A 19,337-nucleotide genomic window follows, 5' to 3' on the forward strand; every position below is an offset into this window, starting at 1 on the left:
AAGATAAGATTGATCATGCAGGTATAACATAATCTGTCCAGGTATACAGGATGATTCAAAAAAATATTCTAGATCATTTTTAAAATCACTCGCACATATTTCTCCAAATCTATCTCGTCCTATTCGTAATTATTAGTAATATTTTTATTAATTGGAAACATTTTATTTCCATCCGAATGAAGAAATAGTGCAAGAAAGTGTGACTCGAAAAAAAAATAAAAATGCGATAGAAATATTATCGCAAAATCTATTAAATGATTTAGTTGGCGCGTTCGCGCTTGTTCGATACTTCCTGGAAACATGATACGAGAGAAACGATTACTCTCGATCGGTTAGGCTAGTGCGAATGGAAAATTACGAGCGGAAGGATGTAAAACGAGAGGAGGAGAAAATAGAAAAGAATTAGATGGAGAAAGAAGAAAGAGAAAGACTCGGAAAAGAAAGCCCTGCAAAAGATATATCTTACTTCGTTCCTTTACAAAATTATAAACACAAAATAAATATTGTAATAATTAGGGGAAATACCATAAAAAATGAACTATCTGTATATATATATATCTCTTTCTTTCTTTCTTTCATTCATTCTTTCTCTCTCTCTCTCTCTCTCTCTTTCTTACTGGTACGAATTTATCAATGAGTACGAGCTCTAAGAATCGAGCACCGAGAGTCCAATATTATTAATGGCCCAGGACTTGATACGTCGAATTAACATATTTCAAAATGAAGTACCACCTTCCCCTGCTTCTGTTACGATAGTTGATTCCGTCACACAGATACGGATAGATAGCAGCTTAATGATTTCTGACACCGATAGAATGTATCTATCCTTTTTCTTTGAATACACGCGCGTTTATGTGCTACTAGAAATAATATATAGAAAGATAATACACATAGTTCTCTCTAATCTCACGTTAACGTCATAAGTAGTAAACAGGCAGGCTGCTGTTGCTGTTGCTGCTGCTGTTGCTGCTAAGAGAACCAGCACGAAATTTTATCTAGATCTTGTTCACCTCCAACCATAGATCTCGATCGTGTATGCGTGTTCCATTTCTTTCATCCTTGCACAACACGTTCAACTGCATTTTTTTTTCTCTTTCATATTTTTTTTCGCGTTAGAATTCATAAACCCATCTAGGAACATTTGGAATTTCTTTTTTGTACCGCCCAGAAACTTCAATATATCGACACACACACTACAGATATTTATTATATTTATAATTTTTATTTTAATATAATATTTTTTTTTTTTTTTTAAGATAAGATAGAGTATGTTTTTTTACTAGTATGAGTAATAAATAATTTCCTAATTGTGGGATCTCAAAATGAAATGGAATAGAAATAAATCTATTGGACAGTTGTTAGAGCCTGAGTGTCGTTCATTGTGAACGAACTTTAACGAGACTACCAATAGCTGCTGCGTTCGTTCCTCCACATTCGGATTCGTCCATCCGGAGTGGCACGCTCGTTCCATTCCCATCCTCGACTCACATTCAGTATCTACCTGTTGCTCGAACAGTAAAGTCTACACGTTCTCGGGTTTACCTGTTTACTACTCTACACAGCAGCCAAGAGTTACGCGTGCGTGGGTTTCCCGAAAGAAAATCCTTTTCTTTCTTTCCCTCTTTCTTTCTTTCTTTTTCTTTATATATATATATATATTTTTTTTTTAACATAAATGCACGTATTATTCTCGTACCTTTCTATATTAAAAAAAAAAAAAGAAAAAAATAGGTTCACACTTTATTTGTATCGCCCTTTTAAGAACTTATAAACAAACGTGTCAGATTAAAAAAAAAGTTAAAAAATGAATCTTAATGATTATTCTCATCATTCGACGTTATTAAAAAATATCAACGAATCTTACAAACTTGTTGTGATCATCGAATACATGCTTTCAATGTATTACCGTTTCTGTTGGTGCTATTTATCGTTCGCGATCGATACCAAACGTGACAATTAAAATAAATGTTTAATTATTCGGAAAGAAGGGATAAAAAGTGCCCGCGTATTTTTGGATCAATCAGAAGAATCGGCCGGAAGATAAGAAGTAAGCATTTTATATCTTTTTTTTCTTTTTCTTCTTCTTTTTTCTTATCAAATATCGAGAGATACTGTTCTATTTGTATTTTGATTAATCGAAAATGTATTTCGTAATATTCGGTTGAAATTTAAAATCCTGAGAATAATTTAGAAAGAGACAAAAAATCGTAGTGTTTAAAAAATGAAAAGTGAATTTTATAAGACACCGCGACAAATGTGGAACGATTTCTATCTTCCTTGTTGGATGTGTGTGTGTTGTATGTGTATGCATGTGTGTGTTCTTATTCATTGTTCCCCCTCGAGTGTAATTTAAGTGGCAAATTAACGTACGATCCTAGTCTCTCTCTCTCTCTCTCTTTTCTAATGTTCAAAGTCCCCCTTTGCTTTTAACGATTTAGAATTTTACTATGCAATACGAGTCCTTAGTAATAATACAACATTTTTATATGTTCCTATAATGATTTAAGATAAAAATCGATAAATTGTTATTAGTTATGAGAAAATATTATTCGCGTTCATTCATTTGGAACAATTAGTTAGCCGATAAGACAAGTCGGTTGCGTTACGCAACCTTTCTTTTCTTGAATACCTTGAAAATACGAATCATCATCGTAAATTATCTCTCTCTCTCTCTCTTTCTCTATCTTTCTTTGTCGATTACGTTAAATATTATGCGATTTTTTTTTGCGTAATACTTAATGAAATTTATGCAAGAATTTTCTTCGAATTACAGAGTATGAAATAAATCGAATGATAAAAGGAAACATATATATATATAAATTGTTTTAATAAATATACAAGAAATAAATAATTGTATTATATATATAGGTAATAACATAGAGTAATTTCGTGTTAATCGCATTGACAAGTGATAAGAATAATAAGAATCGTATTGTGATACGATTCCATGAAAAGATTATGTAAGTTAATGAACGTTCTATTATCTCTCAGAATGAAAATTGTCCAATGGCAAAATGATCGCAAGGCTTTCATTAGCTATCATTATACGTCTGGTATACGGATGCATACGTGCATAGAGATATATATAAATGATGTATACACGTAGAATAAGATTATGCGAATATTCAGAGTGTATAGAAAGTCATGAGATTATTAAAGCTTAGCACAAACTCGTCTTCTAAGCGTAAATTCCTGTATGGTGGTGGTGATGGTGGTGGAGGGTCTTAATAGAGCCGCTTCTCGTTCTCGCGTGGGTTGCATTGCCGATCTTTGCTCCTAAAGGCAAGAAAGAGACAACTAATAGAAACGAGAGAGAGAGAGAGAGAGAGAGAGAGAGAGAGAGAAAGAGAGAGATGGAAATACCTTGTCGAATGCCAAAGTAGAAGCGTCACGGGTTTAATCGATGTTAACCACTTTATCAAGGTTTCCTGAATTTCTAATGTTGCTCCTTCCAAGATTATCTTATCTAGTTGATCTATAGCTAAATTATTCGCTTGTCCGATCTATAGATCTCTCTTTCTTCCTCTCGTATGCAATTTACGAACTATCTCGGATGATTTAGAACGTTTTGATATACCGTAATTATGTCATATCGACAGCTTGATATCTTCCTAAGATTAATTAGAACGTTTTGTCGTGTCATCAATTATCTTATATTTAACTACTATTTGTTTATATTGTATTGTTTTATTTCTGATTAATCCCTAATATGTTTTATCTTTTTTTTAATATTTACTTACAGATATCGTTAGAACAAATTTAAACAATGTAAACGGAATATAAACTTTAGACCCTCTCTCCAAAGTAATCAAATATTTTATTATCTCTACGATAATAATTTGAATTTAAAAAAACTATTAACGTAATATGTTTCGAAATATGAATTATAGAAATTTTTCGACCGAACCATAAAGATCTAAAAAAGAGAACAATAGAGTTCATGAGTAAACCATGATATAGAGAAGAGTCAACGTTTCTCCTCCTCGTGTGGAGCCGAATGAAATCATTCTTCCGAGAATGAATCATTGTGTTCCGTTCAATATTCTTTCACAATTTACTACGACTCATTCTTAGATATGTCCTATACTAACAGAACTCGAACATGACCCATAATAATAATAAAAAATAAAAACAAAATATTTTTACGTTTCTTTATGTATTTACATTTAAACGATAAATTAAGAATTATTTGGAAGTTTATTTTACCCTTAGCAACAACAACAACCACAAAAATTAGAAAAGGTAAAAATGTTAGAATCGAGTTCATTGTATTTTGTATTTATTCCTCGTCACGTAATCGTTCAGCAGACTAGGAAGAAGAAGAAGAAGAAGAAGAAGGAGGAAAAGGAGGAATAGGAGGACATAAAGACTAGGTTGGAAGGATGAAAAAGCAGAAAACTAGTAAATGTATATCAGAAAAGGATAGACAGTAAGCGAAAAAAAAAATAGAATATTCCGATCACGTATATGGCAGAGTAAAGCGACAAGTACAAGGATCACGTTGCTCGAACGTGAGACTCCTTCGCTCTGGAATTCCTCGAGTAGCCTTTTGTAAGGCTCCTCTTATCTTTTACCGGAGATGCACCCGGAAACAAGTAGACTCTACCGAGCAAGTAAGCTCAAGTGCATTCCAACCTTTGTACGATCCTTTCTCTTTCCTTTTTCTTTCCTTTTTCTTTCCTCTTTCTTCTCCTTATGGTTAGTCATCTTCTTCTTCTTCGTACCTATGTCACATTCGTCTTTCCCTTTCTAGACTAATTTTCACTTCAATGATACTTTGATAACAACTCTAAAGGAAATTTTTCAAAACATTGCAACCCCCTTCTCGATACATTTACTCCCACTTATAAACTTTTGAATGATCCTATCTTGCGATACCTCATTTTAAAAATAGTATTATTTCTAATTCTACATTAAACGAATAAATGTTGTAATCATTTCGTTCGACAACTCTAAAAGAAATTTTTCAAAACGTTACAACCCTCTTCTCGATACATTTACTCCCACTTATAAACTTTTGAATGATCCTATCTTGCTATACCTCATTTTAATGGCAATGTTGTTTCTAACTCTACGTTAAACGAATAAATGTTGTAATCATTTTGTTCGTACTGCTTTTTTTTCTTTGTCTCTTTCTTTTCCCTTGCAAGCCCTCGAAATGTCGATTAGCTTAAATCCATTGGTAGGGGAGGAGAGTGAATAACGGTTATAGCAAACGCACGTTTCGACGAACATAAAGTGTCTCGTTATCGTTTTACTCTTTTCTTACCAACCATTGCGCCATTCGATGACGTTCCACCGACGACGTTCCATCGACGACTACTATAAGCACGCGGCTTATGTGCACTCAACCAACCAACCATACTTCGGATATTCAAAGAGAAAGAGAGTAGTAGTTTCGATCGACAGCTCGATTGTACTATTTCGTTTAACGTTGAAATACGAGAGTACGTCGTCGTGTTCCAAGCGAGAATGCACTTTTCTTCTTAAACTTTCCTTTCTTAATATTCTTTTTCTTTTCTTTTTCTGTTTCTTTTTTTTCTTCTCTTAGGATAAACGTATCTCAACGAGAGATCAATTATTTTATTTAGCTAGCTTCGTAAGATAATTTATCCAGAGAAAAAAAAAGAACGGATGTTAAATGATTGATAGATCCTTGGAGAAATTATCTGGATCATTATCGATCTCTTTTATTCTAATCCGTGTCATAGATTTTTTTTCGTTACCTCATTAAGAGATTATTTTATTTCGAAAGATCATCATCGTCATTATGTTTAATTATTAATGAACGGATAATAAGAGATCGATGAATCTTTGGATATATTATTTAGAGATCGTTTTTTTTTCTTTTTTGGAAACTTTAATAATGACAAATATTTTTCTAATAGAAAAACTATATCTAATAAGTTTTCTTTTGATCCGGATTCGATAAAACGACGCGTTAAGTGTTCGAATAAGGATCTCAGGCCACTCGAAAAAAAAATGTCAAACCTACTTAGTGGTTTGTGAGTTTATGACGTGAGCTAGTGAAATATCCGAAGAATTTACGGCCACTTATAGAGTGCACGCCTTTGAGGTAGGTGTCCCTTCAAGCAGAATAAGAAGCCTTCAGTGGGTCCTTCTTCGAGGGCTCTTGAAAAAACTTTGCCTTTGCCTTTGCTTTTTTTGATTCACCGAGATACATCATTTGACAAAAGCGTAGAATTCATTTTATTATTTAATTATCCTATTTAGCATTACTTCATTTACTTTATTTTTTAAATATTCAACCACAAGTATAGATATTTTGAAACGCAATGGAGGTGTTTTCTATTCGAACCATTGATTGAATTTTTTCTCTGTTTTCGAATCATTGATACTTCGATTGAAATAAATAATTTTCATCTCCTCATTTTCTCGTTTGACTTCTCTCGCATGAAGAAACTTAGTTAGAAAGCAAAGCATAGTGAAGTCGAGCCACGAAAGATCGTGTACTCGAGATTCTTGGTAGATAAGAAGGTACGCGAGAGAAAGAAGGGTCTTTCTCATAAAATTCCCCCCTCCTCATTCCCCCATAAAGACACCTAAGTGTTATTCGCTTGCATAACCTTTCGATTACATAACACCGAAGTCGTTCGCGAGGTAACGCGCGCGAGATTAAAACGCGACTGGCCAATTAATCGATGTAAATTATTGTATGCTTCGAAGAAATCGAAGTGTTGTAAACTCCAAAAGAAGAAAAAGAAAGAGAATTAAAAAAACAAAAAAACAAAACAAAAAAACGAAAATGACTATATCAAAGAGAAGTAAAGCAGTTAATTAGAAATATAATTAAGCAATTGCGCGCACACGCGCAAACAGGTTTCAATATTTATATATACATTTAAATATAATTTGTATATAATTTCGTGCGTATAAGAAAAAAAATACTCTGACGAAAGAATAATTTTATAAATATACTGAAAGGAGAGAGAGAATATATATTCTAATGGATGTATCAGAATTTTTTTGACTGAATAATATGACGCTTAAGAGAAGATAAGACCCCCAATAATAATCGTTGGAATTCGAGTGGATTGAGAGAAAGGATAAATTTATTGCTCGATCTTTCTCTTCGTTCGGGTCAACGACGGCAAACTGAGATGTAACGGTAAACTGATTGTGAGTCAGTCAGTCAGACAATGCTACTTCACTACACAAACAGTAGTCGGTAATAGAAAACAGCTCAAATTTGTGACGTTTTACTATTATTCGATTTAATACTATCAGTCAAAACTACGGTCATCTAAATGTTTTGTATTCGAGAAAAAAGAAGAATCTCGATCGATCGATCGATCAATCAATCAATCAATCAATCAATCAAAATCAATCATTCAAAAATGATTCTTTCATAGTGTAGTAATACTCTCGGTCATTGACGAGTAAACTGGCGCCTTGGGATGATGCCGAATGGATGGACCAAAAGAAGAAGAAGAAGAAGAGGGGGAGAGATGAGGGAGGAGGGGATTGGGGATTTACGATGAGAGTAAAAATAGCCAAGAAAGAGAGAAAAAGAGAAGAGGAGGAGGAGGAGGAGGAGGAGGAGGAATACGTCCGTTCATTGACGAAAAGCAATACGGTCGTCGGCTTTGGTCCAAATGAAAGAAAGAGAAAGACTGTAGGGGGAATGGGAAGGGGGACAAGGGGGGGGGGTGATTCAAGTGGCCACAAACGTCGGCCGTTCCACCCGCAGTTTCGAACTCACGCACACATAATATAAAACGTATGATGATACACTAAACAAACGGGATGCCTGTTACGCTTGACTGAAAAAGAAACTGAAACTAATATCTTTGTCGCTTTTAATAATACGACACAATATGTGTCATAGGAAAAAGTTACGTGTTATATTCCACACATTATTTTAGAAATAGTTTACAAGAGTTCAGTTATCAAAATTTGTGTTTTCATATAGATCGTTTTATTTGGAATATCAATTTAGAAAAGATTTCTAATTTTTCCGTTTAGAAACGAAAACACGACGAAAGTTTTGGTCCTCTCGTACTATTATTAGAGTAGCTCCAGCCAAGTGCATCGACTGCACGTTCTAAACCGGTGACTGTTAGCTGCATTCAACCTTAGGAATAAGGAAAATAAGAGATAGAGAGAAAGAGAGAGAGATAGATAGATAGATAGATAGATAGAAAGAGAAAGAGAAAGATGATAAATTTATGAATCTTCTAAATCTCCTCAAGATATTATAATCAAGCTATTAAATATAAGAACCCTTTCCTAAAGAATAAAATCGTATTCGCACGAGACACAAATATATTTATATCAATTCACAATTGTGGAAGAAAAAAAGGAAGAAATAAATAAAAAAAAAAAGATATTTTATATAAATAATTATTATATATACGTATCTCACAAAAGATGGATTACGATCGCATGAATAAATATAATCGTGGTGTGTAACACGCGGAAAACTAGCCGCGCATAAAACGCAGAAATGCATCGAAGACGTTTGTGTTGCACTTCTACAGATAGTTTCGCTTCACGTCATTAAATCGTAGCCGGTTTCTTTGCTAATACATGCCGGTGAAACTAAGTCTCTTAGGTGTATACAACGAAGAACGATACGTACGATATTTATACGTATACATGTAGAGTACGTACTCTAACATACGAAAGCGTCCAATTAAATCAAGGCCATCTTGATAACGTCGTTTAGAAGACTCGATCGAGCAAATGCACGGACATCCGTGTTTGGCGCCTTCGATCAATTTTTCTTTTTTTTCTTTTTTTTTATACTATTATTTTTTTATTTATTTTTTTTTCTCTACATTGGCATCATCATCAACGCAGCAGCAGCAGCAGCATCTTCTTCCTCCTCCTCTTTCTCCCCCGCTTCTTCTTTTTCTTCGTTTTCTTCTTTTGATAGAGCGTAAAATATTGCAACGCATGACCGAACGTTTAGAACGATACTCGTTGTCGGTTTTGCATCGCTAAATTTGACGTTAGATTTTCTAATTCTATCTCTAGAAGTTTAAAGAGAAATATACTATTTCACGATGTAGAAATATATACTCATTTGAACACTATATAAATGAATTTTATATAATATTGAAATAACAAACACTATTTAACGATGATTCATTTTTTGATCGTGAAAATTACACATTGAATTAAATTTTCATTTCAAGTAATGTTGTGTGAAACAACTGATATAAATTTATTTTATTTTTTTTTTTTATTTTTTTTTTCAATTTTGACTTAGACCACTTTCATAATTATGGGCAAATATATTTACTAAAGTTTCAATATATCAAGGGAAGATCTATTCTAACACGCGAATAACTGAAGATCGAGGCCGTTAACCAGAACGAAGAGAAGAGAAGAGAAGAGAAAGAAAGTCCATGAGGAGGAGATCGTTCGTTCGTGCACTCGTATATATATATATGTAACGTTCTGCATCAGAAATAGATCTACGTGGTAGTTTCTTAACTACACCTCTAATCAATTTCAAACAAAAAACTCATCGTAAATCTGAAAACGCATAGTTTATATAGGAAACAGCCCGTATAAAGTTCTCCTCCCGTTCACCGTAAATAGTAAAAGAAGAAAAGTAGTCTATTACAAATATGGCGGAGAGTGATTTAATTTCAAATAAATCAATCTCGACGTACTCTTAACACAACAATTAACATTAAATAAAAGCATAAGAAAGAAAGAAAGAACAAAAAAAAAAATGCGCAGCTGTTGCAAATAATATATCGATTAAATGGGAATAAATAATTTTGATAAAAGATCAAAATCTGATAAATAGTTTAGGAAAACAGGAGGAGGGTGCTACTGCTGCTGCTGTATGAAGCTCGTTCTTCGTAAGTAGTAAAAGAAATAAGGTTGTTATCGCAAATATGGCGGGTATAGTAGTATATATGTATATCTAACACATTAGAGAGGAAAGAAGGATACTTGGGAACGCAAGAAAAACGCATCGATGCAAGTCGTTGCCGCCGCCAAGTTGGAGAACGTTGATTTCACGTCTGCCGCCAAGGAAATTGGAAACCATCATCCTGCTCGTTTGTTTGTCCAACCAACTCTCCGAACGATCGTCGTGGCCGCAGACGAGAGAGAATCAGCCAAGCGTGTGCGCGTTCTCTTTCTCTCTCTCTCTCTCTCTCTCTTAAGCGCATATCGAAAGACGATGCAATACGAATTATATATTCAACGGCAATGTTTTAGCGCCGATAAAGGACTACCGTGTTAATTGGCCGGTGATCGTATTAGCGATTAAACCTCACTTTTCATATCTTCCTTTTTCTTATCGTAGAGTAATTTGTCTTATCTTTCTTATATTATTGGTTTATCGTTTGATATACATACGATTCGTTTTCTCCTTATATCGCGCTCGTTAATATTGACATTATAAATTCATTTAATTAATAAACTATTATAAAGAGAGAATTTTTGTTTTCGGTATGATGATATATGTTTTGTAATAAACTGAACTTAACTACAAAAACAATATATAATATAGTATAAAAATTGAGACAAAAGAAGCTCGCAAAACTATTGTATACTTAAACTAGCCTAAGAAAAATAATATTTAAACGAATCGAATATAAAATGAAATGAAATGAAATGAAGTAATGATAAAAATGAAATTTCAGGCACGAGTACGGACCTGGTGCCACAATTATTGGGCATGTTCGACGAGCTTGCACGTCGTGGCAACGGTTACGATCACGATCACGTAGTCCTCTCAGCATCGTGTAATATACCAGCGGCTTTGCAGAAGCGATTGAGCTTGGTACCGCACTCCCAACGAGGTTCCATATTCGGTCAGCTTTGTGGCGAGGCAACTAAGAAAGGTAGTAGCGGTAGTGGTAGTGGTACCAGTAATAGTAATAGTCATCGAGAAAAGAGTGACGAGATGTGTGAGAGAACGGAAGAAACGGACACAACAAGTACGATAGACGTTGTGGTCACTCAGCATCGAGTAGACAACAACAACGAAGATGACGACGAAGAGGAGGATGAGGAGGTCAAGGTGGACAAAGAAAAAGATGGAAGTAGATTGTCGATCAACGTTCTCGAGCAAGACGATAAGAAGAATTCATATGTACAAGAAACAAACGCCAATGGCAATGGACTGAATCAACTTAGGTACAAAAGAAGATGCAGAAGTGGAAGACCATTGTCTGGTAGTTCAATAGCCTCTAGTACATCGTCCAGTGGTTGCAGCAATCAGGGAAACACATGTGCAACTAATCCATACTTAGCTTCCGTCGAATCCTTAGCTGACACTTGTGCCAGTTCTCAAGGTACTAGTTTGAATTTACTGAAACTTTAATAAAACAATTTATCATGTTTTTAACTCGAGTGATTATTTGTAGGCTCAGGTGATAGCGGAGTTGCTACGGTATCCGAAGCTAGCTGTCGTATTGGTAATGGTACCAATGGTCAAAGAAGAGACAGCACCGAAGGAAACGCGCCCTGTCATCGTCCACGTTATTGCGATCCTCATCGTAATCCTGTTGAAAGAGTACTTCTCGAAATCATTGATACCGAAGCAATATATGTCGAACACTTGCGACAAGTCATACAGGTAAGATTGTTGAAGATTTGTTTGAAATTTGTCTTCAACGATCTATACAAATCTGGGTATATTTTGTAATCAGGGCTATCTCATCTTTTGGCGAGACAATCCCACGTCTTTTGTACATCAATTACAACTGAGTGATTTATTCAGCAACATCGAGGATATTTTCGAATTCAACAGGTACATTATTTGTTAGAAAAACCTAACACAGATTATTGAGAAAATACGAATACTAAATATATAATATTTCATTTCAGAGAATTTCTCAAAGAAATCGAAAAATGTTCTTTTGATCCGGTTCGTCTCGCGAACACTTTCATCAAGCACAATTCAGGATTTAAAGTCTATACCGAATACTGTACAAATTATCCCAGGTAAAAACGCTCTCACCAATTGATTCCATCGCAAATCCTTAATGGCAAAAATTCCAAAGAAACTATAAGATATGCTAAAATTGTAGAACTGTCTCTGTGTTAACCGACTTGATGGGACAAGAGGAGACAGCCAAAGCTTTTAGAGAAAGACAGGCAGCTTTAGATCATGCTTTACCTCTGGGATCATTTTTGTTGAAGCCTGTTCAAAGGATTCTCAAGTATCACCTGTTGCTAGAGGTAAAAAAAAGTCGATCAATCGATCGATCGATTCGCATGATTGGACAATCCTGATGAATAACAATTGTCGATGCAATTTTTAGAATTTATCGAAAGAGTATGGCGCAGATTGTGACGCTCGAGAAAATGAAACTGAAGGAAGAAATGCGATCGAGGGTGCACTCGCAGCGATGACTGGAATAGCAAAACACATTAACGCGATGAAGAGAAGACACGAACACGCTGTAAGAGTCCAAGAAATTCAATCGCTTCTTTATGGATGGTCAGGACCCGATTTAACTACCAGTGGTGAACTTATCGCCGAAGGTCGCTTCAGAATGAGAGGAGCCAAAGCACCGAGACATGCATTTCTCTTTGACAGGATGTTACTCCTGACGAAGAAGAAGGAGGATGGTTTATTGGTCTACAAAGCTCATATCATGGTCGGTTTTGATGTCTTATATTTCTTTTAAATAAACCTATTGATCACAAGCCAATATTTTGCAAAATTTCATACTAGTATTAAAATATTATTTCAGTGTTCCAACTTGATGTTGATCGAGAGCATCCCGGGAGAACCATTAAGTTTCCATGTAATACCCTTTGACAATCCAAGGTTGCAATACACATTGCAGGTAAAAAATAAAACTAAAAAATATATTAAACGCAAAATATATGATCAATATAAAATAAAGAAATTAATATAATTTCTTTTGTTTTCTTTCTTCAGGCACGCAACCTGGAACAAAAGAGGGAGTGGACATTGCAAATAAAAAGGGTAATCCTTGAGAATTACAATGCTGTTATACCTTCTCACGCCAGGCAGCTGTTTCTACAACTTGGTCAGACTCAACACGAAGGTAATGGTTATTGAAAAATATTAGACGCGAAAGATTTTAATTAGCGGTTTATTAATTTGTACTAATTGAAATTAATTAAGCAGACGATTCTCCGACCGACAAAAGTTCGGCGAAAAAGTTGTACTCGGCTCCACCGGAATATTTAGAGAAACGTAAGCAAGAAAGAGAAAGAAGAAGATCAGAAACTGGTATCAGACATAAGTTCAAAAAGGGTACAAGAAAACCCGAGTCACCTGCTATCACTACTGAGGTAAAAATTAATTTTCTTAACATTAACACTTTAAATCTGAGACAACAAAGTAAATGTAGATGTTAATTCTTCAGAATTCACCGGCATCTTTACGGAAAAATCCTAGTCACGAGACTGAGGTACACGACTCGAGAGATCAGAATCTTAACAGATGTTCCGATGGACGTACTCTGAAAGTTAAGGTATACCATGGATGTTTTTTAGAATGATAAATACTATAGAATAAAAACTAATACTATTAAAATATTTAATACTCGAATCTCTCATTTTTCATAGGATCGTTTTACTGGATGGCGAAGAAAATCAGAGCCAGGATTTCAATCTTACGTTTGCCTGAATCAATCAGACGAGGATCAAAAAGAGGACATGGTTGATATAGGAACAACTCAGGTGGAATCTGATCGTACGATCAATGCTTCTAGCAACGAGGAGAGCAAACCAACGAATTCTCAACAAGTTGAAACCAAAGAGAACAATGAACAACAGACTGCAACGACGCCAGTAGCCCAAACGGTTGAGGAAATAGTTGGTCATATTCTGATGCAGAATCAAGAGTTCCAAAAGTTGTTAGAAAAGCAGAGAACTAGTAGCAGCATAAACGTTAGACAACAGCAAAGATTCATCAAGAGAATTTCAGCTGACACTTCGGACGAAAGCGATTGCGAGAATGCTAATTACGTTGGCGGAACATCAAACAATCGCGTACGTTCATCTCATCGCGAAAGCCAAAGATTGGTGAGAACAAACAACGCATGGAATACGTTTTCTTCGTCCAGTGCACGTGACACGCCTCAGCCAGCTCTCAGGCTACTCTATGATAACTTCAAATCTTCGGATAGTAAGACTAGTGTACACGAAACGAGTAGTACAAAGAACAACGTAAATAGAGTACACGAGAAGAGGGCTCTTTTCGAAGCTTTTAAAAGACAAAGTATCGTGACTGAGAGTAAAATCATAAAGACTGCTCTGAGAATTCGAGAGAACTCAACATCTACCAACGATGATCCGAATGAAACTCCTCCTGTATTAGGTAACGATCAGGATTATTCGGAGAAGGCTAACGAAGTTCAAGTATGTTCGGAAGGAAAAGATAAAACTGATGATAATCAACAGGAGAACGTCAAGGAAACTGACGAATCCAAAGGTTTCGGTAACTACGATAATCTTCAACATGTTTGGGAAGGTCTTCAAGAGGAACAAGATGTTAATGGAAGTGACAGTCCAACCAGGCCGGCTATTTGGTTGACCAAACTCTGTGAAGGTTTACCAACTTCTCCGCAAAAGTGTGGATCGTTGCCTCGTAGCTTTCAGATCAATCCAAATTCTCCTCAACCTAGCGTGACCAAATCTCGATTTCTTCAAAGGGATGGAAAACCAATGACTGAAAGACCTTTTACGATAGCCTCGGACAAACCTGCTGAGATTAATCTCGAGGACATGGAAAGATATGCTTCAAGTTGTCAACCCGAAGGTAGGATTGCTAAATTTCCAACATCTGTTTCGACGTCAACCTCAACATTTTTCTGCTCGCTCGATGATACTTTGAATGACGCTTACTCTGAAATTCACATGGTTTCACCTACGACCACCAACATTCATCCTGATCATAAAATTTATAGAGCCAATGGTAGTACCATGTTCAAAAATGTATTATCCAAAGCTGGGAGTCGTTTGCAAGGTCTCAGAAATACTCTTAGTACTGAAACCCTCGAATGCAGCGAAGAGATAGAAAGAACAAAATACTTCCGTTCATTAAGTAATGTAAAATCAAAGAGAAAAGGCAAATCTAAACATTCTAGGGAAAGTTCTTCGGACGTTGAGGAACTGGTTGGATGTGTATCAGCTGGTGGACCTTCAGATTATAGAATACCATCGTTGTATTACAAACAAGGAAGTTCTAGTTTGGGTGCTCGTATAGCTCAATCCGATTATGCAGACCCTACTGTACTTTTTGCTGAAAGCAAACGCAATGGTCAACAAGCATCCAACGTTCCCGAAGAGACAACGAAAAAAGACGAGAATTCGAAAGAATATGGAAGGAATAAGGAAGAAGAAGAGGAAGAAGACGAGGAGGAATCTCCCAGAAGAGAAACTAATCGACGGGAAAGCGAAACTGATAGTTTCTACGAAAGATCCTTTGAGATCATTGAAAATTATGTTGACGTTGATGTTGACGAAGTTTTTCGGGACAGTGCAATATTCAGTGATGCCGATGATGTCCTCCTAATGCGTTCAGACTTCAGAGAAGCTGGTACGTCGTCTGGTAATAAACAAAAAGTGGCACCTCCAGTTCCTGCAAAAAAAAGATCAGAATATTCGTCGGTGTCATCAACAGTGTCATCGACGGTGTCAAATATTGTTCAAGAAAGTACGATTGGCAGACCTTACGTAGCACAAAAACCTGATTACCTGAAAATCAAGTCAATGTTCTTGCGAACACAGAGTAATAATAGTCCAGAAAGTAAAACTTCATCTGTTAGGTCATCCTTCATGAAAAGAGATGTTGAACGAAAGTGCATAATGAATGACGAAGCTCAAAATGAAGGACCTGATGATGTTCCCAGTAATGATAACGATGATGTATCTGCTGGACAAAGTCAGGCCGGTTGGGTTAAAAAAATAGTTTGTCAATTGCAAGGGCACGTTGAGACATAATTTAATAGCATAAGAATAATCCTTTTTTTCTATCCCCTGTCTTTCAAAATTCCAAGACGTAATCGACGATCTAGTGTTGTTTTTTTATTTAAATGAAATTTTATCTCAATTATTTTTTGTTCTTTTATTTCTTTTTAAGTTGGAAAAATCGTTCGATTCGTTTGAAATTTCATGGATTGATCTCTATTACGTACGAATGATATTTCGTGCTTAATTATAATTCATGTTTAATTTTATTTTATGTATTATCGAAAACGAAAACAAGTACTGCCTATTTTTACTTACTTCGTGTAAAAAGTACAATTGTTAATTTAACAAGAGATGTAAACGTGACGTTCTTTATTTTATTTAATTCTAATATCTTTAATATTCGAAATTATTTTGTATTATCTGAATCTAATAATAACGCGATACTCTAATATTGTTGGACGAAATTAAATTAAATAATGAATGTTTTTTTTCTCAGAAATATCAATTAATTTTCTCATCTAATTGTAAGAGTGAACCTGATCCAAGAACGAGTATCAATTTTGTTCGTTGTTTGAAGAAAGAAAGAAAGAAAGAAATTGTGTTCAACTAGTAAGGTACAACGTAAGCGTTATCTATTCAAAATCAAAGAAATAATATTGTATCTATGAAGGAAGTAACTGATGTTACGTCGCATGTGTTTCAGGATAGATTATGTTATTTTGTATAAAGCTAAGAATTAAAGAGAGAGAGGACTCTATACATTGTTGTATCGTAATGTGCTGTTAATGTACATAGTAATATAATTTTTTTGTAAAATTTCAACTGCGATCAGCTCCAATCATTTATCCTTTTTTTGTTTTATCTTTTCCCCTTTCGTTACAGCATGCTCGTTCCTTATAAATTCGTTCGTACATGAAAAATATATATATATGTTATGCACATATATTATTTCAGGTAGGTTTTATTATGAGAATGTCTATGTACAGTAGAGGTTTAGAACTAGTCGTGCTTAAAAATATAAGTTGTAAATTATACATAAGAAATCATAAATTATATTTTCACAATACTGTATTTATATAAAAACTTCTAAAATCAAAGCTTCATAAGTCGAAGATAAAATTCGTTATACACATTATGTACAACTGCAGTAATTACGCTTTTAATTACTACTTCTTCCATTAACGCTCAGTCCTATATATTTTTTTTTGTTCTTATTAATTTTCTTTTTGTTTATTTTTTTTTGTTTTAATATATTTCTTGGAGAGTCGTTCCTCTTCCTTGTCTCGCAATTCGAATATAAAGAATAAAATAACATTCATTTGTCGTCTATATGATTTAAGGAATCCTCCTCCTCCTCTGTAATCGACGTTGTACAGATGATTCATATTTATTATTGTTTTATAATTACATTTGTTATTTTATGCATCGTGATTAATGTTGTAATAGTTAATGTGAAATAATGAATCTTCGGTATGCAACATCGTTTATTATCGGAGGATGATACTCCTTAAAAAAATCTACTTTCTCTTTTTTTATCGAGTTACATTATCGTACCATACTTTTATCTAGAATAATTATATTCCATCATGAAAGAATATTCGTATCCGTTGCTATATGCATGTGTCACTAAAGCTTTGGTTAACAACATATCGACGAATAAATTTATGTATGTATATAGAATTTCTTTATCCTTAATCTCACGAGCTAACGAAGTTCTTGAGAGAATACTTTTTTTTCTTTTTCTCGTTTTACACAAAATCACGTATATTATTTATCTCTTTTATCTTTTATAATTACTTTTCCCCCTCTTCGAAGCTGCTTTGCATTATTTAAATATAGATATATATATATATATATATATATATTTATATATATACACACACACACATTTATTTACACACGTGTGTATGTATGCATATACATATATACTTAATCTTTCTTTCTCTTTTTCTTCTTCTTCTTTTTCGTCTTTTTCATTTTTTCTAATTTATTTTTCAAAATATTCGAATGTCTTTTATACTTTTTAATACATTATACGTTCGTCTCTTTCTCTCCTTAAAAATTAATACAAATTAGAACAAAAATTCAAATTGTTACAACTTCTCTTCGTTATAAAAAAGAAATCTATTCCGGGTAATATGTACGTAAATAAAAAACTTGAAATCAATGTTTCTACATTATACACCATAGAGACAAAGTCATCAATCAATCAATCAATCAATCAATCAATCTATCTATCTATCTATCTATCAATCAATCTGGTCGATGTGGACAGGTACACAATTATCGCTGTAATACCACTACATGAACCTAATTTTTCTGTTCTTCTTTTTCTCTTTCTCTCTTCTTCTCTACAAATAGATTTAATATAAATCACTATTTCGTTAACTATTTTCACTATAAAATGAGATACAATAAATACATATATATAGTCAAGTATATACAGATTTTGAACTTAAAATTCAATTTTTTGCAAATTAAATTCCTCCTTTGCAAAAGAGTTGAATTTGAACCGCAAAACCTGTATTATATATAATATATATATATGTATTAAATATATATATATATCAGGACGTTCTAAAACTCGTGGTCGTGAGCAGAATATAGATATGTGTTGATCTGCGTATGTATAGGTTTATGGACACTTTCTTTCTCATTGTCAGTTACAATTAAACGTTTCGTGTCTTTGTGTTGGTTTGTTTGTTTAATATGCGATTTGTTTTATCTTTTAAAGGGGGGAATTATTATATTTTTGTTGTTGTTGTCTTTTTTCTTTCGTCTTTTCGTTACTTCGTCGTATCGCGTTTGGTCTATTCATTATAATTATTATTTTAATAAGTGTCAAAGCTCTCGCTCTCTATTTTTATTTTCTCAATGAATTATTTCGTCGTTGAAATGTTCTTTTTTTTAAATCCTACATGCTCGTACACGTATATACAATTAAACTAACAGAAAATTTTACGTTATTTTCCTTTCGTTTGGATTAATATCTTTTTTTTAAATTTTCTCTGCGTTTTAATATATTTTTTTTATTGTTTTTATTCTTGTCACGCAATACGCTCGCATGCCGATCATCTATGAACATCTATATATTTTCTTTTTTAAAATATTATTAATTGAAAATTGTATTAGAATCGTGTTTTTAGAAATTATTGTCATTATAATAATAACATCGAAAACTCTTGTGGACCGACACGTTCCTACGAAGAAAAATATTTTACGAGACACACACGTACCATAAGCATGCTTGCGTGTTTACGTCTAATTAATTTATTTTTTTTATCTTTTCTTCTGTTTTTTTTTTTTGTTTTAGCACGAATATCGTAATGTTTACAATGCAATTTTGATGCCTGGAACGATGCAGCACGCATAGAATCTCATCAAATATTTATATTTAATATATATGTATATCGATTTCTTTTTCTATATTCTTTCTATTTTTTTATTTT

At 34.0% G+C, this 19,337-nt stretch overlaps 1 protein-coding gene across 5 annotated transcripts in view; it reads left to right on the plus strand.

Moving 5' to 3' along the window:
• Positions 1-17,773, plus strand: part of LOC106787664 — a 50,495-nt gene extending 32,722 nt beyond the window's left edge. For 2 of the 5 annotated variants that reach the window (XM_014750217.1, XM_014750216.1), the window contains 11 exons: positions 10,632-11,285; positions 11,358-11,569; positions 11,643-11,743; positions 11,821-11,937; positions 12,024-12,174; positions 12,258-12,596; positions 12,693-12,788; positions 12,884-13,013; positions 13,097-13,263; positions 13,338-13,445; positions 13,540-17,773. In XM_014750217.1, the coding sequence (XP_014605703.1) occupies positions 10,632-11,285; positions 11,358-11,569; positions 11,643-11,743; positions 11,821-11,937; positions 12,024-12,174; positions 12,258-12,596; positions 12,693-12,788; positions 12,884-13,013; positions 13,097-13,263; positions 13,338-13,445; positions 13,540-15,918 (4,454 nt within the window). In that variant the 3' untranslated portion in view covers positions 15,919-17,773. Of the gene's footprint in view, positions 1-1,448; positions 2,048-9,798; positions 9,840-10,008; positions 10,109-10,631; positions 11,286-11,357; positions 11,570-11,642; positions 11,744-11,820; positions 11,938-12,023; positions 12,175-12,257; positions 12,597-12,692; positions 12,789-12,883; positions 13,014-13,096; positions 13,264-13,337; positions 13,446-13,539 lie in introns of those variants that run through there. The other 3 variants (XM_014750219.1, XM_014750220.1, XM_014750221.1) reach the window with 3 other exon arrangements.
• Positions 17,774-19,337: the final 1,564 nt, after the last annotated feature.

This window comes from Polistes canadensis, unplaced genomic scaffold (assembly GCF_001313835.1).
Source record: "Polistes canadensis isolate GaletaPanama2010 unplaced genomic scaffold, ASM131383v1 scaffold_109, whole genome shotgun sequence".
NCBI lineage: Eukaryota > Metazoa > Arthropoda > Insecta > Hymenoptera > Vespidae > Polistes > Polistes canadensis.